Source organism: Schistocerca nitens, chromosome 5, assembly GCF_023898315.1.
Source record: "Schistocerca nitens isolate TAMUIC-IGC-003100 chromosome 5, iqSchNite1.1, whole genome shotgun sequence".
Lineage (NCBI taxonomy): Eukaryota > Metazoa > Arthropoda > Insecta > Orthoptera > Acrididae > Schistocerca > Schistocerca nitens.
In genome coordinates, this window is record NC_064618.1 from 737,155,900 (window position 1) to 737,183,518 (window position 27,619).

The following is a 27,619-nucleotide window of genomic DNA, read 5'->3' on the forward strand; positions in this document are numbered from 1 at the left end:
GGGGAAAAGGTGGGAGAGAGGGGGGGAAAAGGTGGGAGAGAGGGGGGGGAAAGGTGGGAGAGAGGGGGGGAAAAGGTGGGAGAGAGGGGGGGAAAAGGTGGGAGAGAGGGGGGGAAAAGGTGGGAGAGAGGGGGGGAAAAGGTGGGAGAGAGGGGGGGAAAAGGTGGGAGAGATGGGGGGAAAAGGTGGGAGAGAGGGGGGGAAAAGGTGGGAGAGGGGGGGAAAAGGTGGGAGAGGGGGGGAAAAGGTGGGAGAGGGGGGGAAAAGGTGGGAGAGGGGGGGAAAAGGTGGGAGAGGGGGGGAAAAGGTGGGAGAGGGGGGGAAAAGGTGGGAGAGGGGGGGAAAGGTGGGAGAGGGGGGGAAAGGTGGGAGAGGGGGGGAAAGGTGGGAGAGGGGGGGAAAGGTGGGAGAGGGGGGGAAAGGTGGGAGAGGGGGGAAAAGGTGGGAGAGGGGGGAAAAGGTGGGAGAGGGGGGGAAAATGTGGGAGAGGGGGGAAAAGGTGGGAGAGGGGGGGAAAGGTGGGAGAGGGGGGGAAAAGGTGGGAGAGGGGGGAAAGGTGGGAGAGGGGGGGAAAAGGTGGGAGAGGGGGGGAAAAGGTGGGAGAGGGGGGGAAAAGGTGGGAGAGGGGGGGAAAAGGTGGGAGAGGGGGGGAAAAAGGTGGGAGAGGGGGGAAAAGGTGGGAGAGGGGGGAAAAGGTGGGAGAGGGGGGAAAAGGTGGGAGAGGGGGGAAAAGGTGGGAGAGGGGGGGAAAAGGTGGGAGAGGGGGGGAAAAGGTGGGAGAGGGGGGAAAAGGTGGGAGAGGGGGGAAAAGGTGCGAGAGGGGGGGAAAGGTGCGAGAGGGGGGGGAAAGGTGGGAGAGGGGGGAAAAGGTGGGAGAGGGGGGAAAAGGTGGGAGAGGGGGGAAAAGGTGGGAGAGGGGGGAAAAGGTGGGAGAGGGGGGAAAAGGTGGGAGAGGGGGGAAAAGGTGGGAGAGGGGGGAAAAGGTGGGAGAGGGGGGAAAAGGTGGGAGAGGGGGGAAAAGGTGGGAGAGGGGGGAAAAGGTGGGAGAGGGGGGAAAAGGTGGGAGAGGGGGGAAAAGGTGGGAGAGGGGGGAAAAGGTGGGAGAGGGGGGAAAAGGTGGGAGAGGGGGAAAAGGTGGGAGAGGGGGGAAAAGGTGGGAGAGGGGGGAAAAGGTGGGAGAGGGGGGAAAAGGTGGGAGAGGGGGGAAAAGGTGGGAGAGGGGGGAAAAGGTGGGAGAGGGGGAAAAGGTGGGAGAGGGGGAAAAGGTGGGAGAGGGAGAATAGGTGGGAGAGGGGGGAAAGGTGGGAGAGGGGGAAAAGGGGGGAGAGGGGAGAGGGGGAGAGGGTTGGAGGGTGGAGGGAGGAACATGAAGACTGAGGAACATACAGGAGGTTCAAGTGGGCAACATGGCAAGAATGTAAGTATATTATCAGTAGTAATAGAAGAAAAAAAAAACAATCAGGACCACAAATGACTTTTAGTCCTTTTTTTATATAATCAAATTAATAAGAACTACCATACTCAACAAAGAAACCATATGTAACTGAGGGTACTTGTGCAAATCATTTATGCCAACAAAAAGAAACCAAAACTAATTTTGAAAATAATATAGTGGTGAAGACCACATTGTCAACCAGTAAACCGAGCTTCATAATCTGCCATATAGATCACACCACATATGCAGCATAAAGGCACAACAAACACAGAAATGTTATTATCCAACCAGCAGCAGCCCATAGGCACCACAGACGATAGTGCATACTGAAATCTAAAGTTGTGCTCCTCAGTATATCAGCAACGGAACATAATGATGACAGGAGCACATGACAAACCAATAGTAATTGCAAGAACTGAACTGCAAAATTTGCAATGTATATTTACGAAATGCAAAAGGGAAGTGGAAGGAGCAAAGGTGCAGGGGGGGGGGGGGGGGAAGCAAGAGTTGTGGGCAGTTAAGTCAGACGGATAAAAAATGTGGAAACTGAACTCAGTACACAACGACGAGCCCTAGGACCAAGATGTCGCTATTAGAATATTAGAAAATGAGTGGAAGGGGTGGGGGTGGGGAGCAAGGGGAAGGCAGAAATGCGGGAAGGAAAGGGGGCGGGGCTAAGCCCTTGAGTTCAGGAATTCATAGTCCAGGAGACGGTGGAAGTAACAATGGGGTTGGTGGTAAACTATAGCAACACAGCAAAGAACCGACTAAACCAAAAATAGACTTGTTTGTTCAACACTGTCCAGCTCCATTATTTTGCTTTTAAAAATCTCAATTTCCTCCAAAAATATCCAACTGCATACCTTTCGATGCGTGATGCAAAATCTTAAGCGTGTTATCAATTGTACCAACCCAATGACCCTAATTTTTTAAATGCTGTCCAAACACAGCCCTATTAAATTGGCCCACATGTTTTTTTTTTTTAAAAAAATGGGTGACAAACTTCTACCCATTTATCCGTATTGTAACTGAATGTATGGTGGATGAATTATATTTATCACCCCCTGACAACTTGCCAGATTGTTGAGCCTATGGTTCAATTTATACCTTAGTTGCCCACCGTATGGAAAACTACCCTAAATCTTTTTGGGAAGAAGTGGGCCAACTTTACAGGGATTGGTCTCCTACATTGCAAAACTGGGTTCTTTTTTCTATCATCTGTCCGTTGTGCTTTCATTGCCCTATGTTTCCTGTACAAACCGGAAACCAGGACACCGCAACCTGCTTCAAAATGTTTAACTCTTTATTAACCTTATCCTAATTGAAGCAAACTAAACAGTCATTCACAAAGTACAAAAGTAGGCTACTTTTTATCTACTGGGGTGATTAGAATAATTGCATACTGTGGCATCAGACTTTGTTGGCTACAGAAAAATTGAGAAGCCAAGGCTTTCATCACTTCTGATAATAAGCAAATCCAGAAAACTCAATTTCCTATCCACTTCAACTTCCAATGAGTACTTAATCTGCTCATTGAATAAATTAAGAACAGATACAACCTTGTCATAAGTGCTCTTCAAAATCATAAATACATCATCAACAAACATTTTATATATGTATATTTAAAAAAAAAAAAGAAAGAAAAAAATCAATGTCATCAGAGAAATCCTGATTCAGTTTAAAAATTCTACTCTCCAAATTATCAAAATAAGTGTCAGCCAACAAGCCCAAGAGGCAGTTGCCCTTAGCAAGTCCATCTGGCTGTTGGTAGCTGGAGGAGATCAAGAAAGTCAATCCGCTCCCCACTGCTCATAGTAGCATTATGCAAAATGTTATTTTTGATAAGGGAAAGGGTTTCCTCAATTTGTTTATTGGTGTACAAATTCATAATATCAAAAGACGCAACTACCATATCATCTGACATTTTAAGTTTCTGGTATTCAGCAGCAAAAACTGCAAAATTTAGTACACCATAATTACTGGGGAACTTACACACTCCTTTCAGTTTCCAAAAAAAGAAACTTAGTCATGAAGCATAAGTGGAGAATCTCTACCATTAATTATAACACACACACTTTTTTCAGCTTTATTTAATTTCATCTGTACGTTAAGAACAGGCAAATTTGGATTCATGCATATCAGACTCCGTTTTTCCCTTGGTTTCATCAAGAACTGTAAACCATCAATTTTATTTTAAAGCTACATTCAAAAACTTTATTGGATCCTTATTAATTTGTCACATACCATTATTTGTCAAAAAAATCCAAAACCTTTTCCCTGTACATTACCTCTGATAATATGAATAATGTATTTCCTTTATTGGCTTTTATTATTAAAGCATTCTCTCCAATTTACAATTGATGCTCGCCAAAACCGGTTTTTCACTATGCCTAGCCCTACTGCCCTTAGCAATGAGATGCTACTTAGCTAACAGTTCCTGTGTTCTGACAGCAACTAATGTCTCCACAAGAAAATCCAACTTGTCGTATGTCGTATGTGCATGCTGCCATAAGTTCAGTGATCAAATTTGCTACATTTACTCTCAGATATAGGTAGCTGAAGTGAATAACCTGGCCCCTTGTTAAGAATGTATATTTCCTCATCCGTAAACTGGATATTAGTTGAATTAACAACCCTTTCAACAGAAGTAGGTGACTCAGGAACAGCACTATTCACAGTCCTACCCAAAGATAATTGTCTAAGCTTATCATTCAGTATGCTTCGTATTTCACTTCACTTTACACTAACATAAGCGTCAACTTTTTTGCTAAAGAACTGGAATTGTAAATGGCTAATACATGCTACCAATCTCACTCTCTGATGACACTTTTTTTATAACAGATTTTCTGATGATGTTTTCATGATTGTGAAAGGCACATACGACAAGGTTATATCTATTTTTAATTTATTCACTAAGCAGATTAAGCAACTGTTGGAAGTTGAAGAGAAGAGGGTTGGTACTATTGAAAATACACTTACGGTTCTGCATCATGGATCAAAAGTTGTGCAGTTGGATATTTTGGAGGAACTTGAGATTTTTTAAGAGCAAAATAAGGGAGCCAGATAAAGTGTTGAACAAACATGTCTATTTTTGATTTAGTCAGTTCTTTGTTCCAAAATGATGTATAGTTTATACTGTGTTTCCCTACAATCAACCCCACTGTTATTTCCGCCAACCCCTGGACCACGATCTCCTGTATGCCCAGCTTCACATCTGGCTTTGTAAAGTTTGTTATGAGAAAGTTTTTGTGCTTGTAACGGGTCGGAAGCGATGATTTTTAATCTCCTATTGTTTTGGTTTCTTTTAACACTGATGTTGTTGTTCACATTTAATGATTTTTACATGCCGACATGGTATACAACTGTGTAATACATACTGTATGTTGTGCTGCTGTGTTTTACTGTACAGTGATTTTAAGTATTTGACAGTTTTTGGAAAAGGTTTTAAGAGGTGTTAATTTTACTGTTGAATTGTATGGTTATTATAATTGTTATATTCCTGATGGTTGGCGAAATTTTAATAAATTAAAAAAATGTTTCCTCTATACTGATAGGGTGGCCCCGTCTCGAGGTTTCCATACGGCAACAGAAGCAGTGAACTGCCAGTTATCTGTATGCGCTGAAACTGTTTGTTGCACATTTTTGACATGCCTTTCACATCTTTAGAAAAAGCATTTTTGGCTATGTTACACAGCATTTTTGACTATGTGAAACAATATGTTCTGTATTTTTAGGAAGTGCTTAAAAATTTAGTAATACCTGTATCATACATGAGTGGAGCTTTGGTTTTCTGCCCTTTGGACGAATTGAAAAAAAGAGGTCTCAGCCCAAAAGTAGTCATCAAGTGAAAAAAAAAGAAAAAGTAAAATTTCCAGCTTTGGACTGGAATACAGCAAGCAGGTGTCACCGCAGAGACAAGAGAGAAAGAAATGGTTAACCAGAGCGGGGGGCATGGAAACAAAGATGCTCCTGGTGCTGTTGTTTTCAATACAACTGCCGGCCGCGGTGGTCTCGCGGTTCTAGGCGCGCAGTCCGGAACCGTGCGACTGCTACGGTCGCAGGTTCGAATCCTGCCTCGGGCATGGATGTGTGTGATGTCCTTAGGTTAGTTAGGTTTAAGTAGTTCTAAGTTCTAGGGGACTGATGACCACAGCAGTTGAGTCCCATAGTGCTCAGAGCCATTTGAATCTTTTCAATACAACTTTCTTTCATGGTAAAAGTCATGGTTGAAGTTTACCACTGGACAGTGACATTCTATCAGTCGCTTTCGATCAGCCATAGGGAAAAGAGAAAGGAAAAGTTACATACTAGATCAGGAAGTAAGATTCATATGAGAAGTGGATGCTAATCCAAACATCACAAAATCTGAAACTGCTTCAGATTTAGGAATTGCCTATACCACACTATGTACAGTTATCAGCAAAAGAAACAGTATTTTGAACAGGTTTTTAAGACTGGGTGCAAAATCAACAAAACACAGTTATTAGCAAGATGGGAGATCTGTAGATTATGAAAATGTAATTTTTACATGGTTGAAGCAGCTCTTCCAATCAACGGTGACATGCTCAAAGCAAAGTCGACAGGTTTAGCTAGAGGTATGAACCTGACTGCTGATTTCAAGGCTTCATCAGGATGGTTACAAGGATCATCATGTTATCACAGGGAGAACAATTTATGGCCAATCAAAAGCTGTGGACAACCTCACAGTACAACACTAGTGCCGATATCTTAAGAGATTAACAACCTCAAAACACCTGTAACTGTGACAAAAACAGTCTATTCTACAGTCTGCTTCCTAGTAAAACATTAGCTGAAAAGGGACACATGACTTGTGGGGAAGAAAAGTAAAATTCATGTGACTGTTCTTCTTGCCACAAATGAAGATGGATCTGATGAACTTCCCCTACTTGTGACAGAAAAATCTAAGAATCCAAATTGTTTCAAAGGTGCAAAGATGAAACCTACAGAATAGAAATCCAACAATAATTCTGGGATGACTATGATCTTAACTGAACAATGGTTAAAAACTTAACATCAAAATGAAAAAGAAGAAAAAAAAAAAGAGTATCCTTCTTATGGGTTGAGTTGCAGCACCTCCACCAGCCAAGTACTTCTGGAAAATGTTTGTGGAATTTTCCACTAAACTGTACTAGTGTTCTGTAACTGCTTGACTTGGGCATTATTGCAAATTTTGAAGTGCTTTAAAAAAATTCATAACACTGACTGATGAAGGAAATGAAAATCTCTGCATTAACTTACCCAAAGCCGTCGAATTTGCATCAGCTGCTAGTGTACTCCTAAACACTCAACAACTGTTTCCATAAAGCTGTTGCCTCAGTGGAAGAGACTGCCACTGATGGTAGTGGTGGTGGTGATTAAGTCGTGTCTGATAATGAGCTAGCTCTACTGGAGCGTGCAGATTTTGACAGTTTTGTACATTTTGATGATAATCTCTGTGTGTGTGTGCACTGACCTATAGGATGAGGAAATTATTGCTTATGTGTTCCAGCAGCGCAGTGATGATCAACATGGACCAGCTTCAAGTGACAGTGATGGGGATGACGAATCTTGAAATGCCTAAACTGAGTAAAATGTCAAGTGCAATCAACGTGTGCAGCACTACATCACTGCAAAAAGCTGTAGTGAAAAAGCTCTGAATTCATAATAAGTTTGCAAAATGAGGTGTAAGAGGGCTGTTCAGAAGATAAGGTGACTTTTCGAATTTTGTGGAGAATGTACATTCGATTATCAATCTTTTTTTGTTATGTTGGTACACACATCCTGAATATATGTTCACAATTTCAAGTGTACAGCATACTTCATTTGTTTTTGACAGATGTGTGAGAGTGTGATCAGCAATTTTTGTTTATTGTAAAATATGGAGCAAAGAATTTGCATCAAATTTTGTGTTTAAAATAGAATCAAGTGCTCTAAAACACTTGAAATGTTGACAGTAGCATAGGGTGAGTCTGCTCTAAGTAAAAAAAATGGTACACCCTCTTCCAAGATGGCTGAGAAAATGCCAATGACAAACCTCACTCTGGACGCCCCAATACATCAACAACAGATAATAATTTTGAAGCTGTAAAGAAGATTGTTTTGGATAATCGTCGAATTACCATAAGAGAAGTTGCTGAGCATGTTGGCATATCGGTTGGCTCTTGTCATCCAAATTTTTTGGATGTTTTGGGCACGGGATGTGTGTCAACGAAGTCTGTTGCAAAACTTCTAAATTTTGATTAGAAGAACTGTTGAATGAGCAACCCTCAGGAGCTCTTGAAAGACGTCAATGATGATCCTAATTTGCTCAAAAGGGTCATAACTGGTGATGAAACATGGGTTTATGGTTATGATGTCAAAACCAAAGCCCAATCATCCCAATGGTAGCATCCCGGAGAGCCAAGACCGAAAAAAGCACACCAAGTTTGATCAAAAGTCAAAGTTTTGCTTACAGTTTCTTTTTTCAATTACTGTGGTGTAGTGCACCATGAATTTTTGCCTCAAGATCATACGGTCAGTGACATTATGTGCTGTTTGCAAGAAGCAGAACACAAAAAAGTCTGGAACTGTGGCAAAACAATTCATGGCTTTTGCATCACGATAATGTATCTGTTCGTTCATTATTGCTTGTGAGAGATTTTTTTGGCCAAAAACATGACGACAATCATGCCTCAGCCACCATATTCACCAGATTTGGCTCTATGCGACTTTTTCCTGTTCCAAAAACTAAAAAGACCTATGAAAGGACGCAGATTTTAAACAATTGAGGAAATAAAAACTGCATCGCTGGAAATACTCAAGGCTGTACCCAAAAAGTGCTTATGAGAAGAGTTTCAAGGATTGGAAGGTGCATTCGCGCAAGTGTATTGTATCTAAGGGGAATTACTTTGAAGGGGACAACAAGAATATTGATGAATAAATAAATAGTCACCTCACTTTTTGAACAAACCTCGTATATACTTAACGTATGAAGTAAGTGACACAAACCAAATTATACGAGTTATTTAGAGCAGCATCAAGTTCAAGACCATGTATTTTTTCTTTAATACTGCAGCTTTGTTGTTAGTACAGTGCAAAGTGCCAAATTAGAACACAGTACTTAATTTCTCTACAGCAGGATGGAACAACATTTTTTCTTTTAATACTGTACTCTTATCTTTGCCATTTGTACAGTTTACACATGTAGGCCATTGTATGTTCTTTTTCTTTTCAGTGAAAAATATATGTATTACTGTATCCATGCCTGGCTTCTAAGTAATTCTGAGTTACAAGCAATTGCCGACAGGGATGAATGTTATCAAACTATCGGTCTAATAAGTCATGGCTGCAAAATACTAACATGAATTCCTTACAGAAGAACAGAAAAACTGGTAGAAGCTCACCTTGGGAAAGATTAGTTTGGATTCCGGGGGAAAATGTGAGGCAACACTGACCCTATGGCTTATCTTAAAAAGATATGTTATGGAAAGGAAAACCTATGTTTATAGCATTTGTAGACTTACAGAAAGCTTTAGACAATGCTGACTCTATACACTCTTTAAAATTCTGAAGGCAGAAGGGGTAAAATACGGGTAGTAAAAGGCTACCTACTACTTGTATAGAAACCAGAAGGCAGTTACAAGAGTCAGGGGGCAAGAAAGAGAATCACTGGTTGAGAAGAGGGTGAGACAGGGTTGTGGCCTATCCCCAATGTTACTGAATCTGTATACGGAGTAAACAGTACAGGAAACCAAAGAACAATTTGGAGTAGGAATTAAAGTTAAGGAATAGAAATTAAAACTTTTGAGGTTTGACAACGACATTGTAATTCTGTCAGATACAGCAAAGAACTTACTTGAAAGGGCAGCTGAACAAAATGGACAGTGTCTTGAAAGGAGGATATCAGATGAATGTCAACAAATGTGAAACAAGGATAATGGAATGTAGTCTAAATTAGATGAATCTGAGAGAATTAAATTATGAAATAAGACACTTAAAGTAGGTGAGTTTTAGTATTTGGGCATCAAAGTAACTGATGACAGCCAATGTAGAGAGCATATAAAATTTAGATGCAGTGGCAAGGAAAGTGTTTCTGAAGAAGAGGAATTGCTAACATCGAATACAGATTTGAGTGTTAGGAAGTTTTTTCTGAAAGTATTTGAATGAGGTGTCACACTCCATAGAAGTGAAACATGAATTATAAACTGGTTTAGACAAGAAGAGAAAAGCTTTTGAAATGCACAGCTAAAGAAGAAAGCTGAAGATCAGATGGGTAGATAGTGCAAGTAATGAAGTTGGTTGGTTGGTTTTTTGGGGGAAGAGACCAAACAGCGAGGTCATCGGTCTCATCGGATTAGGGAAGGAAGTCGGCCGTGCCCTTTCAGAAGAACCATCCCGGCATTTGCCTGGAGCGATTTAGGGAAATCACGGAAAACCTAAATCAGGATGGCCGGACGTGGGATTGAACCGTCGTCCTCCCGAATGCGAGTCCAGTGTGCTAACCACTGCGCCACCTCGCTCGGTCGGTAATGAAATGGTACTGAACAGAATAGGAGAGAAAAGAAATTTTGTGACACAAACTGACTAGAAGAAGGAACTGATTGATAAGACACTTTCTGAAGCATAAAGAGATCACCAACTTAGTATTGGAGGGAAGTGTTGCGGGTAAAAATCGTAGAAGGATACCAATAGATGAATACACTAAGCAGATCCAGAAGAAAGTAAACTGCATTTATTTGGTGCTGAAGAGACTTGCACAGATTATGGTAGCATGGAGAGCTGCACCAAACCAGTCTTTGGACCTAATACCAGCACAACAACAAAGCATGCTTACTCCTGTGGGTGAAGTTTCAGCCACGTAGAGTAAGAGTACTTATTCAATTTTCGTGACTGGGGTTCATGGTCATATAAAATTTGTTTAAAGACATGACCATCGCTTTCAAGTGTTAAAAAATATTTTTCCATAAAATAAATATTGCAATTTTGGATGTTTAGCCATTTTAAAGTGGAGCACAGCTGAATTTTTGTACTTCAGCACATGTCAAAATAGAATTAGCACTTTTTTTACATGTAACTATGAAAGTATGCTCCGACTGAACAGTTTACCATCATTCAAAGAACTATCTGCTTCTCACCAACATTCACATTTTAAACTGTTGCTATAAATACAGATAATTTTTTTAAAAAATAAAAAATAAAACACACACAGATAGTGGCATTTTCTCACAACCAAGCTGCTTTCAGCACACACACACACACACACACACACACACACACACACATACACACACAAGCTGTTAATGACTCCCTGAAAGTCACCGACTTGATCCTTGTGTGTTACATAATCATATCTGCTTTACATTCATTCTGTAATCTATGGCATTTGACCTATGTTAAATTTCTTCATAGTCCTGCAAGCTACCGTATTGTGCAAATTTAGAACAAAAACCACTTCCTCATCAAATACTCTCTACGACTTTCAACTACAGAAGAAAGATGAATATGCTAGTAAGGACATACCTCCGCAAGTTCATCGCGTTCATCAGGTGCATCCCCTACAGACGACCCAGATCCGAGAGGACCCTTTTCCATTTCGGGGCAGGAGTTTGCACGGCGTACTTGTACTTCCCCGTCGGCAGTTAATCCACTCATGCCACCAACACTGTCAACAATTCCATCAGACACTACTGACTGACTGTAGAAACGGTGGCGATGGTGCCTCTGCTGCTGGATGCGTCGCACCATTTCCAGCATCGATCGACTGCTCGGCATGTGCAGTCCACCCGCTGCACACTCTGCTCCTCCTTCTTGCCCACACTCTTCATACTCTCCAACATGTCCGCCAGATGAAACCACATCTTCCAAAACACTGTCACATTCTCGCTCCTGTGCAATAAATATTGGTAGAATGATTACACAGCCATGTTCTAATTACTTTAGAGCATATTAAGATTACGCTTTCCTAAACTGAAAGATGGCTTGAACATCACAGTAATTATTAGGCATGGGCCTACTGAAGATAGTATGTACTTATACCATTGTTCACTGAACTGACTGACCCAGCTAGTTATGGGGGAAGCTAAGGTTTAACATCAATTCACAATCATTGGTACATCTACATAAATATTTTTGAGTACATTACAAAATGATACAGGTATCCAATTATATTGTTGTCATGCTCCACAACCGAACTCTCAAGAATCTGACATGGGCACCATACACTGGTATACAACTAAAGAACAGGTAATGACGTATTTTATTCCAATCAGAATGGTTTTTCATTTCTGCAGACTTATCAAACTAACATTTGTGTGTTCTTTAAAATACTGATTCATGAATCGAGTTAAAAAAGGATGGTGGACATCAAATTCTTTGTATAGTCTTACGTTCTTTGGGGGATGAGAGACATTACAGATTAGCCTGAAGTTCAAGGTCAGCCTAAAGTTTTTAAGTTCTGGGCAATAAACACTTGTGTTATTCAGGTGTAAATTTTTTTTTGTCTTATTTTCAAGTTCTGTAATTTCACCATCTTCCCCATGATGCAGACACCAGTTTCACACAACATATCCATTGTGAATAGGAGTGGACATATTTGAGAATAATAAAAATTATGTTTTGCAGTTAGTCTAAGGCTTTTTGGATGTATGCTTTTATTCAAATAACTTTTTGTCAGCTGATTTTCACAAACCACCTTGTGCACCACTGAGTAAAGGAGGAACTTCTGTCTGTCGCACAAACCCTCAACCACCACTTTTATTTAAAAAAAGGGAGAGAGAGAGAGAGAGAGAGAGAGAGAGAGAGAGAGAGAGAGAGAGAGAGAGAGAGAGAGAGTCAAATGCTTCCCAGCACAAAGATTTTCAATAATGACCACTATGATACGTTCTTCAATAATGACAGCCATGGGTGTCTATAGAAGTTGATTGGAGGGGGGGGGGGGGGGAGACAAATTCTAAATTCCGCAATCAATCTCATTAATCTACCAATTTTTTAGTTATAAAAATACATCTGTCATTTTGTAAGCAAACCTAACCACCACCATGAAACAAAGTGACAGGGCCAATAAGATGAAATAAGTAAAAATTAATTTCTTCTCAGAAACTGTGGTAATCTTACACGACATTAAGACTTTGAAGCCCGGGCACTTGGAAGAATACTGGGCCTAGGAAAACCAACTACTGATGCTGATATTTGAAGCACATATGCAATTTATGTATTTACAAGAGTAACACATACTAAAAAAGGGACAAACTTCAAGATTTATTTTTTATTTTTTAATATATCACAAAATTTTTAAATTTTAATAAATTAAAATGAAAAATAAATTAATAAAAATAAATAAATAACATTTAATGTAGATTTTAATTAAAAGGAAAAGTGCGAATGAGTTATTGAGCAATTTCTCCCCTTTGAGCTTCCAAAATTTCTTGCTCGCTCAACAAACATGACTTATCTGAGGCAAAGTTATAGGAAACTGTGAAACCAATCACGTACACACATGAAATTATGCCAATACGGTCATACTGGCCTAGTCATTCAAGACAGCAGCTGTTACATCCACTAAAGTTTCTTTTAGAATCTGTTTATGAGAAAACAAAATATTATTGTAACTGTACTGGGCGACTATTTGAGTTATGACTGACTCAAATCTGTATGGAACAGTACTGGGCAACCAGGCATGAAAATTAAATGCACACCAACAATATCCGGAATGTGTAAAATTTTTGAACAAATGTAAAATTTAATTTTTTGTAAGTTTAGTGATTTTACCAAACTTGCTACACTCTAAGTATTAATAATCTACATTCACAGTGTCAATAATCTCTTCAAATTTTCACATTGCTTAAATGTGAAGCAGAAATAACAGATAGGGTTTATCAGCGAACAACTTTAAGCAGTACGGTAAAGCAGTAAAGTGTCTCAAAAACAGATACAAAACCATGTTAAATTGTCTATCATGTTTTTCCTCACAATGTGTTTGAAGCGTTATGTATAAACATGTGTAATTCTGATGTTGCTTGTACCTGTATGATATGTCAAATGCTGCTTGTTGCTTCAATTGCAGCAGCTGACAATAGTTGTCAATTGCTACTCCATTGTCGGTATCCAATAACGGCATTCTCATTAAAAAAAAGTTCTCATTGAATCAGATCAGATCTACAAGTTTGGTGCCCGATTTTTCAAATGTTTTTCTAACCTATTAAGACATAAGAGAAGGAACACTAATTCAGTAATGAGTTTATCTTTTGTCCATTGGTGATGGGGTGTATCTGTTCTACACAGGTAGTATCAAGTTTTCATCTTGTTGAGTTGCAAGCAAGAGAGACCAGAAGGAGGAGGATTGCATCCAATCTTCGAAGTGCTTTCTTGTTACAGAAAGTCTCAAAGAGGAGTGTACTCAGTCATATTATTGTTTGAAAATCTTACCACTGATGAAGCAATGTATTCATTTTGCGGCCGAGTGAGTTTTTGTGTATATATGCAGTACGAAAATGAACAAATTTAATTTGTTGTCTGCGCTGTCAGTGATCTGTTAAATAAATGAACACTGTTCATTTATTGCCAAATCTCACTTTAGTCATATATCTTAAGGCTGTTTTAGTCATATATCTTAAGGCTGTTTATCAGCCAGTAATTCATGCTCCAGGGTGAAATGGCATTCAAACAAAGTCAAAGTTTGTGTGATGAAATGGAGAGAGAAGAGGGAAGTATATTCTTTGTTAACAAGGCATACAGTATCATTCGGATCAGGTACCAAAAAGAATGGCTCAGTTATACTGAAGCCACATCTAACTTTAGATTATGATGTTAACAAAGCTTGCAATACAGTGCGTTTCAGCACAGAATTGTCAAGTGATGATGGAAGTTTTACTGCCATCTACTGCTAATGGGAGTGTCAAATGCATTTTGGTTGTACAAATCAGTGATATTTGAGGGTATAACAGTGACTGACTTCATCACCTCACTTGCGTCTGAACTCCTTGAGGATGATGAGTATCAAGTTATCAAACCCCAGTACAAAGTGAAATGCTACGTAGTTGACACAGACATTTATGCAGCACCCACAAGAAAGAAGTTTGCTGCCTGGGTATCTCATACATGTATTCCTAGGTGGAACAAAAACGGAAAAAGCTTTTCACAAAGAGAGATAGTACCTGCGTAAGCTTTGCTTTGTGCATGGCAACTTGTTTCAAGCTCTATTACACAAAAGAACATAATGAGCCTGTATAAAACCTATAATGAGCCACATATTGAGTGTGTAGAAAACCATACTAGTATTTACAAATATATGTTATGTATTTTTCCCAATCTACAACTTATTCAAATTTCCAAAAACATGTTGTGGACTATGTGCTTATCCATAAACAATTATTTTAGCAATATGTAAAAGTACATGAAAGTGGTGATAAAATGGAGCCTGACTTGTCAAAATATTTTACCTAATGACAAAGTAACACTTATTTGAAGACTGCTAATTTTGTAGACAGAGTAGGTGCAGACTGGGTAAGTTAAAAGTGAGCATTGGTCTGTCTCCCCCCCCCCCCCTGCCCCCCAACCCCCAGTCCATTAGTTACCATAAAACCATTCAATTAACAATTAAATATGGAGATTAGCTAGGAATAACATTAATAGTCTACTGGTGAAAGAGTCTCCAATTAAATCTATAGTCAAGTACCATGTCACACACCCCATGCAAGTGAGGTTTCTTATCTTAACTAAATATTACTATAGGTTTTGGGAAAATAAAAAGTGTGAAATGATTTGGCAGGATGAATGAATTCTTATCAAGTTCCGCATGTAAAGAAAACATGAGAAATGATCTGCCTATTCTATATTCAGATTTACAAATGGGCTGAGATCTAAACTGGCAAAGACTGTGGTATGAGAATGGGAATTAACTCAAGAAGACTGTTTTACCGGGACACTTACTACATATAGCAGCACACATCTCATGGTGTCAACTGTTGCCTGCTAATTTTAACGTGTGCTTGGTTGAACTATTTTTGTATCAACAACTTATTTGGAAACTTGTATGACCTCCTTAATATTTTAGTGTGGTCAGCTAGTTCAGGTACATGTAAGTTATCTATAACTATTGTGAACTCTGACAATATGAGACTTTGTAGAGTACAGACTTCTAATAATAATAATAATAATAATAATAATAATAATGTGCTGTAAGTTCTGTAAATCACAGTGAACCACTGAGCTAAAGAGAAAAGACCCTTGAAGTAACTTATTTGAACATCTTTTAATACACTGAAGACCAAATATTTGATTATTTCAATGAAACCGATTAACTATATAGTCAAGACAAATTTTATTAATAAAACTGAACACTTACGACTGCAGTTTGGAGAGAATCATCATATATGAATATACAAGTTATGAAAGCTAGAAATAGTTCTTTCTTGTTTTAAGTATGTCTATTGGCAGTACTTCTATTTTCAACTCATTCTATATATATTATTGGTTTTTTGCCCTAAAGAGCGCATTTGGACTAAACTACATGGCCAGTTCCTTTTGCTACCTTCCTTGCTGCCCAAACTTCCCTCATTCGCTCGCTGTGTTTCTGTTTCCGGTCCTCTGTCCATGCTTCTTGTCGGCTTTGTGTCTTCGGCTTCATCTTGATTGCCTTTTTGGCTGCCCAAATTTCTTTCATCTTCTGGTTGTGATCTTGCTTGCATTCTTCGGTCCATTTTATGCCTGTTCGTTTGTCACATCGTATCTCATGTAGTTTACTTTTCTTAATGATGTTTCGGAATTTTATTCTGTCGTTTATTGTGTCTGCTGTTATGTTGATTTGGTTCAGGTCGTTTTCTACCTCTGCCACCCATTTGTTGTTTCTAGTGGTTACCCAGTCAAAGATCTGTTTGGTCAGCCTGTGTGATGGCATTCTGTATAGGTGTCCATAGAATTGTAGTCTGCGTTTTCTAATCTTTTCTGTGATTGTCTCCATATGTTTGTACAGTTCCTCTGTAGGTTTCTTGATCCATATTCCATTGTTGTTAGTTGCGCCAAATATTTTCCTAAGTATTTTCCATTCTACTTTTTCTAATTGTCTGATACGTGTATGCCCTAGGATTAGTGTGGTCTCTGCTGCATATAGTGCCTCGGGGAGCACCACCGTGTCATAGTGGCGTAATTTGGCTTTTTGTGAGATAGACTTCTTGTTGTAATGATTCCACACTACTTTGTATGCCTTGTCCAGTTTAGTCTTTCTTTCTTCGTTCTGAGTCTCTGTTATGTCCACTCATTTGTAGTGTTTCACCGAGGTATTGAAGTTTGCCGTTTTGTAAATCGTGCCATACTTTGTGTTCAGAGATGAGAGTTTCTTTGTGCTCATAAACTGTGTCTTTTCGTAAGAGATCTGTAGTCCAGTTTTGGAAGCGATTTCGTGCATTTTTGAATAGCGTCTTTTGTTTCCTTTATACCTTTCATGACAATCGCCAAATTGTCTGCAAAAGACAGGCATTTAATCTGTAGGTTTCCTAAGGTTATCCCCTGTTGTGATGTTTCCCATTCTTTTATGACCTTATCTAACACCAGATTGAAAAGGAGAGGTGAGAGGCCATCACCTTGTCGGACACCTGTGCGAATTTCAAAGGGCTCTGATAGTTCCCCACAGAACTTTACTTTGGAGGTCGTGTTGGTTAAGGTTTGCTCTATGATAGCCCGTGTTTTGTTCTCGACTTTGTATTCTGCTAGAATGTTGAAGAGAGTTTTCCGGTCGATAGAGTCGTATGCCTTTTTGAAGTCAACAAAAGTAATGGTCAGGTTCTGTTTGTGTTGTAAAATCATTTTCAGGTTTCAAATTTGTTCCGCACAAGACCGCCCTTTACGGAAGCCTACTTGGTATTCCCCAATCAAGTGGTTGGTCTGGCATTCTAGTCTGTTTAGTAAAGCTTTAGAGAGGATCTTGTATGTGACCGGTAGTAGGGATATTCCTCTGTAGTTGTTCGGGTCAGTCTTGTCACATTTTTTGTGTAGTGGGTGTATCAGGGCAGTTTTCCAGTCGTCAGGATTTTCATGGTATTCCAGATGTCTTCCAAGATCCTGTGGATGTCTTTGGTGAGTTCTGGGTCTTGTAACTTCCAGATTTCCGTGATGATGCCATCTTCTCCTGCTGCTCTACGATTCTTGAGTGACTTGATTATTTCTTTAACTTCTTCTAGAGTTGGAGGTTCACTATCTGGATTGTATGTGCTTGTTTCTGTCATCATTTCTTCCATAGGGGGGTCCGTGTTGAGCAGTTTTTCAAAGTACTTTGCCAGGATGTCACAATTGTTTTTGGTATTGGTTTCTAGGGTTCGATCCGGTCTTCTGAAGCACAAGTTGGGTGTTTGATATCCAGTCATATTTTCTCTGAACGTTCTGTAGAAGTTTCTTGTATTGTTCTTCATGAAGTCCGATTTGATCTCTGTCAGTCGCCGTTTGTCATACTGTCGTTTTTCACTGCGAATGATTTTGCTTGATTGCTTCTGTGTTTTCAAGAAGTTCATCCAATTCTCTTGGGATTTATGGCTACTAAATTTTTTCCATGCACTGATTCGTCTGTCAATAGCTTGGTCACGTGTGGTTCCACCAACGGTGTTTCCGTTATATATAATATAATAGAGGGAAACGTTCCACACAGGAAAAATATATCTAAAAACAAAGATGATGTGACTTACCATACGAAAGCGCTGGCAGGTCGATAGACACACAAACAAACACAATCATACACACAAAATTCTAGCTTTTGCAACCAACGGTTGCTTCATCAGGAAAGAGGGAAGGAGAGGGAAAGACGAAAGGATGTGGGTTTTAAGGGAGAGAGTAAGGAGTCATTCCAATCCCGGGAGCGGAAAGACTTACCTTAGGGGGAAAAAAGACAGGTATACACTCGCACACACACCCATATCCAACCACACATACACAGACACAAGCAGACATTTGTAAAGGCAAAGAGATTCGGCAGCTTACCAAACGGAAGTGTTGGTACGTTGATAGTAACAACAACAATAACACACACACGCGCGCGCACACACGCGCGCGCACACACACACGCACACACACACACACACACACACACACACACACACACACACACACACACACACCTATCCATCCGCACATAACAGACACAAGCAGACATATGTCTGGCCTTTACATATGTCTGCTTGTGTGTGTGTGTGTGTGTGTGTGTGTGTGTGTGTGGGTGTGTGGGCGCGCGCGCGCGCGCGCGCGCGCGAACGAGTGTATACCTGTCCTTTTTTCCCCCTACGGTAAGTCTTTCCGCTCCCAGAATTGGAATGACTCCTTACCCTCTCCCTTAAAACCCACATCCTTTCGTCTTTTCCTCTCCTTCACTCTTTCCTGATGAAGCAACCGTTGGTTGCGAAAGCTTGAATTGTGTGTGTGTGTGTGTGTGTGTGTGTGTGTGTGTGTGTGTTTGAGTGTCTATCAACATGCCAACGCTTTAGTTTGGTAAGTTACATCACCTCTGTTTATGTTGGCTGTGACACAGCTTATGACACGAATCATGATACCAATCACAAAATGAAGAAGTACCCAGCTACCTGTGGAACAATCCAAAGAACATTATCTAGTAAAACATGAAAACAAACAAGAACGAAATTTTTTCTGTATGGCTCAGTGACAGGGGTACTTAAATCATAAATATCTTAGCAAGGCACAGGTACCAGAACTGATTGCTGAGCTACCTGAAAGACTACTTCAGACTGGGTGGATTTAAAAATGCCCTGTGGAGAGAATTGCATATTTTTAACACAAGAGAGAATCAAAGAATGATGGCGCTCTCAGCTAAATAGAATTCAAGCAGGAAGTATACCAAAAAAGGTTTTACCTTAAGGGAGAGGAGACGTTTGGACAGCCAGTGAAACATTGGCAACAACTTCCTATCTGACTAGAAAAAGAGGACTGCATATTTCATGGAAAAAGAAATATTTCATTGCATTTCAGTAATTCTTTTTATATTTAACAACACATCATCCTACTTGACCATTAAAGTTTCATAAATCCCAACTATGCAAAACTTTAAGAAATTTCATACACTATTTGATCAAAAGTATCCGGACACCCCCAAAAATGTATGTTTTTCATATTAGGTGCATTGTGCTGCCACCTACTGCCAGGTACTCCATATCAGCAACCTCAGTAGTCATTAGACATGATAGAGCAGAATGGGGTGCTCCGCGGAACTCACAGACTTCAAACATGGTCAGGTGATTGAGTGTCACTTGTGTCTTATGTCCACACGCGAGTCTGTTGACTGACAGAGACCGCCGACAGTTGAAGAGGGTCATAATGCGTAACACGCAGACATCTATCCAGACTAACACAGGAATTCCAAACTGCATCAGGACCCACTGCAAGTACTACGAAAGTTAGGTGGGAGGTGAGAAAGCTTTGATTTCATGGTAGAGAGGCTGCTCATAAGCCACACATCATGCCGGTAAATGCCAAACGATGCCTCGCTTGATATAAGGAGCGTAAATATTGGACAATTGAACAGTGGAAAAATGTTGTGTGGAGTGACGAATCACAGTACACAATGCGGCGATCCGAAGGCAGGATGGGGGTATGGCAAATGCCTGGTGAACGTCATCTGCCAGCGTGTGTAGTGCCTACAATAAAATTCGGAGGCATAGGTGTTATCGTGTTTTTCATGGAGGGGGCTTGCATCCCTTGTTGTTTTGCATGGCACTATAACAGCACAGGCCTACATTCATGTTTTAAGCACCTACTTGCTTCCCACTGTTGAAGAGCAATTAGGGGTTAATGATTGCATCTTTGAACACAATCGAGCACCTGTTCATAATGTATGGCCTGTGGCACAGTGGTTACACAACAAGAACATGCCTTTAATGGACTGGCCTGCACAAAGTCCTGACCTGAATCCGATAGAACACCTTTGGGATGTTTTGGAATGCTGACTTTGTGCCAAGTGTCACCAACCGACATCAATACCTCTCCTCAGTGCAGCACTCAGTGAAGATTGGGCTGCCATTCCTCAAGAAACCTTCCAGCACCTGATTGAACGTATGCCTGTGAGAGTGGGAGCTGTCATCAAGGCTAAGGGTGAGCCAACACCATATTGAATTTCAGCATTGCCGATGGAGGGTGCCATGAACTTTTAAGTCATTTTCAGCCAAATGTTCAGATACTTTTGATCACATAGTGTATATTACGAACAATTTAGACACCTGAAGAATAGATATATCTGAAGGTAAAGTATTCTGTAGTAAGCAACTTAAGTAAATCACAGTCTGAATTCACATAGAAGTCGGATGATAATTTGGTTTACATCAGCCTGAGCCAGGAACAGGATTTGTTAACCATTAGAGAGGGAGACAAAGAAAGCAGGAACACTTTTCCAAAGCAAATCAGCTCATCAGAGACAATATAGATTCCGATTTGAAACTTTCGTAACATACGTATCACACTGAACCTCATCACAATACACTGCATCTTTGGAAGTAAAAGTTTTAGTACTAAAATAATTAGTTTTTTGTCCTGGCTATATTTAATGTAACACACAGTCAGTTAACACAAAGCAAAATTGATACTCCTTTTTTATTTCATAAATATGAACAAAGTGATATTATCCAATAATGCTGGTTCTGCCATTGATAATTTGAAACAGCATCATTTTAAAACTGAGAATTTGTGTAACAGGTAAACTTGTGCAGCATAAATAAGTCTGATCCTGATGTTAAACACCACTGTGCAATGCCTCGGTCTGGGGATTGAACCACCTGGCACCAATGCAAAAAAAAAAAAAAAAAAAAAAAAAAAAAAAAAAAAAAAAAAAACGATATCATGGGGGGGGGGGGGGGGGGGTAACCAAGAACGATGAAGTAAGATGACATATTCAGAATGGAAGAGAAATAATTTAGGAAGCTGAAAAAGCAGAAAAGCTAGACAATATGTCTGAAGGGTAAAACTGGGCACCACTACAGCTCCGGCTATGCTCCTCCTGAAGCTGACTAAGGAAGAAGGGCAGAACAAATGAAATTGCCACCGACCAATGGCAATGCCCAAGTACTATGACACGTTGTCTCTTCTGGAATGGGGCTGCTACTGGTGGAGAAGTCCTGGCCAGCAGACACTCAAATATCCCTCCAACTCAGACCCTCATTCTCAGATGTATTAAGTTGTTCTCAGATGCTCACTGATGTTCTCTGCACATGACTGTAATGGGTGTGTACATGATGCCAAGCACTGCCAGCACCATCTGCTGATTTTGAGGGAGAGAGTGACTACTGCAGCAGCTGATTGAGTAGCTGGCCATGCCATCGATCACATCAACCACGGACTTTATCTCTGGTATCAGCAAGCAACCGCCTGCACTAAGAATTGTACGCAGATGTCTAGGCGCCTCATACTGCTGGGTCTCCCTCTGAATGACTACTTCCTGCTGGTGGCCAATGCTCTACTAGGGCACCTGTCTGGGACAGGGGCAACCCAGTCTCTGTCACTGTGCACTGGTTCCAGGGGCTTTCATTGACACAGATCGTCACCCTGGGGTAGATAAACACCTTCAACGTTAATCACAGTTGGCAGTACAGTTTGAAACCGTACATCCCTGTGCTATATTGTACAGCCTGAGGCAGGCTAACACCTTGGATGGCAGTCATGTATTTGCAACATGTGGTCCCTGCTGCTCACTCCAGCACTTGATACAGCTTGCACATGCTGATGCCTAGGCTTCTATATAGTAATTAGTGTCACTTTCAATGTCACAGAAGGCTAACTGGGAAGAAACATTGTGAATTCTATTTGAAATGCTTCAGTGGCAAGCCAGCAATGTGAATATCTTCAAGGAAGAACAGGCTCTGAAAGAAGGTCAGGCAGTCTAAGCAGAAAGAGAACAAACTCACAAGGAAATCAAATGAGATTGGTGGGTTGCTACTCCAGATGAAATTGAGAATATGTGGAAAGGACAAGATGCTTCGTGGGAGGAAAGCAGCATTATGTTTCTCCAGTGGTAAAGAATGTTACGATTTTGGGAAACATGAGGAATTAACAAACAAAGGTGCTTGTATGGGAGCAGAGAGTGTGAACAGGTGCTAGGAATGAAGAGATGTGGCAGAAAACAGGCCAGTGACTTGTTTACCTGATCCCGTGATAAAACCTGATAAACAAATGTAGATTCCAAGTGTAAGAAATAACTAGGTGGAAGCTCTTGCTATAGAATACTTTCTTAACAGAATTTGCTGAGAAGGAAGAGTTTGTAATCTTACTTTATCAGTTGTAAGTAATGGTTCAGTGGAGCCATGCCTGTGTGTGGAAACAAGATATGGTGACTGAGTAACATGTAGCATGTAAGGATTAATTAAGCAGGACTTAAATAGAAAACTACCTGGGAAAGTAGTAAGGATATCAAGCACAAGGAACAACCGAGTGGAACTACTTCCTCTTGAATGATTCGTTAAAAGAATTTGCTGCAACTGAAGAGATTAGGTAATAATATTGGATAACTGTGTTACGCAGAATAAAATATGTGCTACATTAGAGTAAGAGGAAGAGGAGCAAACATATTCATTTTGTATTATTTTGTCAACTATTGAGTGTGTGTTCAGATATTTTGCCCAGATATATAAATAGCTGTGAATCCAGAGACAGGATTTCTTTGGAGGGATGTTGCACCACACACTAGTCTGGGCCATGCAGCAAAACAAAGTCACAGGGAGACTGTGATGACCACGCACTATGAAGTAAGAAAACACATTCAGAGTGCAGGAGCACTCATTCAAGGAGCTGAAAACATGGAAAAGCTAGCCAGCACCTATGAAGAGTGAAGATGGGCAATATCACAGCTTTGGCTAAGTTCCTTCAGAGCTGACTAAACAAGATGAGCAGAACAAATGCAGTCGTAGCCATGCCATGAAGATGCCCAGCTACTACAACCTGTTGTGTCTACTGGAGTGAGTTTACTGCTGTTGGAGAAGTACTGGTCAGCAAACACTCAAATATACCCCAAATCAGATCCTCAATCTCAGATGTATTCAGTTGTTTTCAGATGCTCGCCGACATTCTCTGTGCACTACCTCATCAGGATATGTATGTGATGCTAGCTGTTGCCAATCCTGCTATATTTTCCAGCTGCACACTAGTTTATGTCCTATTCATCAGCCGTTTTATACCATGCCAACCAACTGGCAGCAACTGTGTGTTGCTACACTCAAAAAGATACTGTGTGTGGCACATTCAACTGAGCAGAAATGTTGCCAGATCATTACATGCTCTCTGTTCAGCTTCTGAGATACCACTAGGGAGGCTTTAGTTCAGTGATTATTTCAGTTATCTATATAATATAAGGGCCATTGTTTTATACACATTATAAAAGTCTATCAAGTTACTAAAAACTCCAGTAAAGCTATACCTCTTTTCCATGTTCAGAACATTTTCGTATTTACTTTACTGAACAGCTTTTTCAAGCTCCTCCAGCAGGTCAGTCTGCTTTTCTTCCTGTATTCTCCTTTCCTTTATGTGAAAATGTGTGTCTGCCTTTCTCAATTCCAACTCTACTCACTCAAACACATCTCACAGTGAGGACAGAAGTGTAAAGTTATCACTAGTTGGCTAGAGTGACACCAAGCTAATGTGGCCAGGACCAACTGATTATAAGTAGGACAAATTTGTGCGAGTACGTGGCTTGGGATGGGACTTAGGGTTGATAATATGTGGGCGCACAATTTAAGTGTCAACTGTAAGTCTTAAGGTCCGAGTGCAATTTCTTGCTGATGGTTCTACGTTGTTTTTCTGGCACCTAACATGACTCACTTTTGGCAGTGGTTTGTAAATACTGAAAAATCAAGTTGCATCTTAAACAGCAAATCCCTCGATAAAGGGATAGGTGAGATGGGAGAAAGCAGACAAGGGTGTATCACAATTGAAAGGTCCATTCTTAGTGAATTGTTGCTCTTCACAAATCTCAATACATATATATTCTGCAACAGAAAGATGATGGTAACATAATGTTAAGAATCAGCAGAGGAAGTTTATGTATCCTGTAAGTCCTAACAAAGCTGGAACTTAGGTCAACTTACCAAAAATTAAGGAAAGTAACAAATTCAATTTATTATACATCATCACAAATTCCAACAAATATTCGATGTGCAGATTTTAGTTCAATTCATATTCAGTCAGCTCTATTTACTAGTTACATAGCAACTGATGACCAAAATTAGGTATTAACTGCAAAAAATAAAAAAAAATTTAAAAAATAATAAATAAATAAATAAATAAATAAATTCAGCACTACTTCTACTGTGGAATAATATTGTAATTCTCATTCAGCTAATAGTGAATGGCATAAACAGTAGTCACCTCTGTTTTTGTGGAGTAATCTGGAAGACTTTACATCATCAATGAGGATGTTTATAATGTCAGATAATTATTATGGACCTTTTATTTATAAAGAATGCTTGAATGTTAATGAGATGGAGCATTTTCCTGCAAACTGGAATAACAAGCTCCAATACCATAAGACAATTCACTGAGGTGGTTCACTGTTACAAAGGCTACACAATTAAAGACTACTTTCTCTCCTGCTTCACAAATGCACTAGCCCAACAAGATGAGTACAAATATCTCTGTGCAGTTTGGAAAATAGGAGAGGTAATGGCAGATTGAAGCTTTGTGCTAAGACACAAGACATTCCAGGAGAGCACAATTGGTAAAAAGATTGCCCATGAAAGGCAAGGGACCAAGTTTACACCATACTTTGGAGAACAGTATCAATCTATCAGTGATTTAATATATTTCTATTTACCAATGAGAGCTGCATATACTGAGTATTCTGTGGACTATATAATTACAATAATGAAAGTAGTACAATAGTCGTTACAAATCTCATTTTTCTTCTCGTATAAGAAACATGCATGAACACTTGACTGCACCAATAGTTTAATATCACAGGTTAGAACAATACTTAAAATACAACAGTTTTTAAAAAATATTTATTAAATGAATTGTCAAGTTGTGAGTTATTTCATGCCCTTATATTAAGTGGCAATACCTACAAAAAACCTAAAACCAAAAGAGCTACACAAACGTGTTACAGTTTCTTAACTGGCAAAAAATGATACGTATAATAGCACTATAATTAACAAATGCCTTAAACAGTCTCACCATGACTTTTGGCTGTGTACCAATAGTGAGATTTTCTCCAAGGCGCACAATTTCCAACACCTCTTGGTCTTCCTGGCTAGCATCCTGATCGAATTTAAATCCATTCCTCTGACTTGGACTGGTTCGACCACTCAGTGGGCTCCTTGCCCTGACAGGGGCTTGGCTTTCTCTTTGTACAGTCTCAGTTGCTGCCTGCACGGTAAAAAAAAAAAAAAATGAAAGCACAAAAACCCATATTACAAAAATTCATACACCCATTCTTTTCTTTAAAAGATAAATCTAGAAGACTGATTATTTGGGTAACACAATTCCTTCTAAAGCAAAGGGAGGAAAAGGTACGTTTCTCCCCCCCACCCCCACTCCACACTCTTTAATCAATAATTATGTGTTGATATATGTATTCCATTTAAATATAAGTATTTGTTAACATTGTAGATCTTGCACCTTATGTGCAATAATTGCCTCTGTAAGTTAAATTTAAATGAAAAATAAAGGGAACAAATACAGAAAACAAAATAATTTCTACAACCAAATAAAATGGTTTTATCCAAGTATGCTGTATGTTAAGCACTGTTTCTACTGGACCAGTAAACATGCTATTGCACTGCACATGATATACTATATTCAGCAAATTTAAAGCAGCAAGGGTAGGAAAATATCCAAAGGAACTTACAGAGCCTCACACCTCAGGAAAGAAATGACGACAAAAAGTTAATATGAACAGTGTATACAATTCAAATAGACGGAGGCATATACTGATAAAGTTTCAGAGAACAGAAGAAAGTGAAATCACAAAAATACTTCTAGGCATGCTGAGACAAGCTGTTCAGACTAAAAAATGATTAGCAGAGCTTAGATGATGATCTCTAAATATATGGTGGTGCACATGCAAATCACATCATGCGGGACTACATTTGGTAAATCATGCTGCAAATGAAACAGGACAAAGTCTTTTGAAATGAATGTTATATTTTCCTTCTCTACAAACAATAGCTTCAAACTCACTAACCTGCATCCTCTCCTGGTGGATTCTGCTAATTAATTTTTGAGAAAATATGGTATTTCGGTGTTCATAAGATGACGAAATGATATCACGATTTTCTGATACACTGTCAGAGGGAAAGCGAAATGGGGAAGTTTCTTTCCTCATCGGAGATGAAGGCTGCGACTGTGATGGGGTTGTGTTATTGGATGCCAGGCTCTGCCACCGGGCAGATCCATGGGGATTTAGAGCCCGAACTACATTAGAGTTGGCTGGAGGGGTTCGACCAACCAAATGTCTCACGTCCTGCACATAAACAACAATACATGAAGTTTGTCCTGCACATAAACAACAATACATGAAGTTTCTATAAGACAAGGTTTAAATGGAACAAAATTTTTTTCTCCTTTGCTAATTCTAAAGCACAACAAAAATAACTTGTAAAAATGAAACTGCAAAAATAAATGTTTGTAAAATATATCTGGTAAAGAGAAATAATATCTCTTAATAGCTGATCCATGCTATGAAGTCAACTAGTCACATAAGGAGTACAGTTTTCCAGCTTACTCTTCATGTACAGAGTTTTTGGCTCTATCAATGAATTACATGGAATCAGCATCAAAACATGTTGTTCCACTGTTCTTAACGATGTTAAGAGTTCTCACTGACATATGATGCTATACCATCTTTATTTGAAGAAAAAGCTGCTCTTTGATATTAGGTAAAACCAAAATAGAGGCTGCCAAGTAAAATGGATAAAGTGGGTGAGATGTGATGATGCAACATAAAGCCCACTCAGAAGAAAGAGTGTACAATTTGGTCGTTACTGTACACTGTGTATTTAATGAAACAGCAGACAATGATCACTCTATGAAGAATGAAGTTAGCTTTTCTGCTGATACTGACTTCACCTCAAAACCTATACATTCAGATGAGGTAAAGCACAAAATCTACATGATGATTATCATGTTAGTAAATGGGTCCTCTTTAATATACATGTGTAGATTCTCAAACCCACTATTTCAATTGACGCCTTTGTTTTTTTATGTCCTCTGCTCCTCTTGATATCAGGGATTGTTGTTACG

General features: G+C 39.7%; 1 protein-coding gene across 1 annotated transcript in view; it reads right to left on the reverse strand.

Moving 5' to 3' along the window:
- Positions 1–27,619, reverse strand: part of LOC126260822 (hamartin) — a gene marked incomplete in the record, with an annotated part of 282,514 nt that overhangs the window by 119,571 nt on the left and 135,324 nt on the right. The window contains 3 exon segments of the mRNA XM_049958206.1: positions 10,934–11,299; positions 25,553–25,744; positions 26,562–26,840. Coding sequence (XP_049814163.1) covers positions 10,934–11,299; positions 25,553–25,744; positions 26,562–26,840 — 837 coding nt within the window.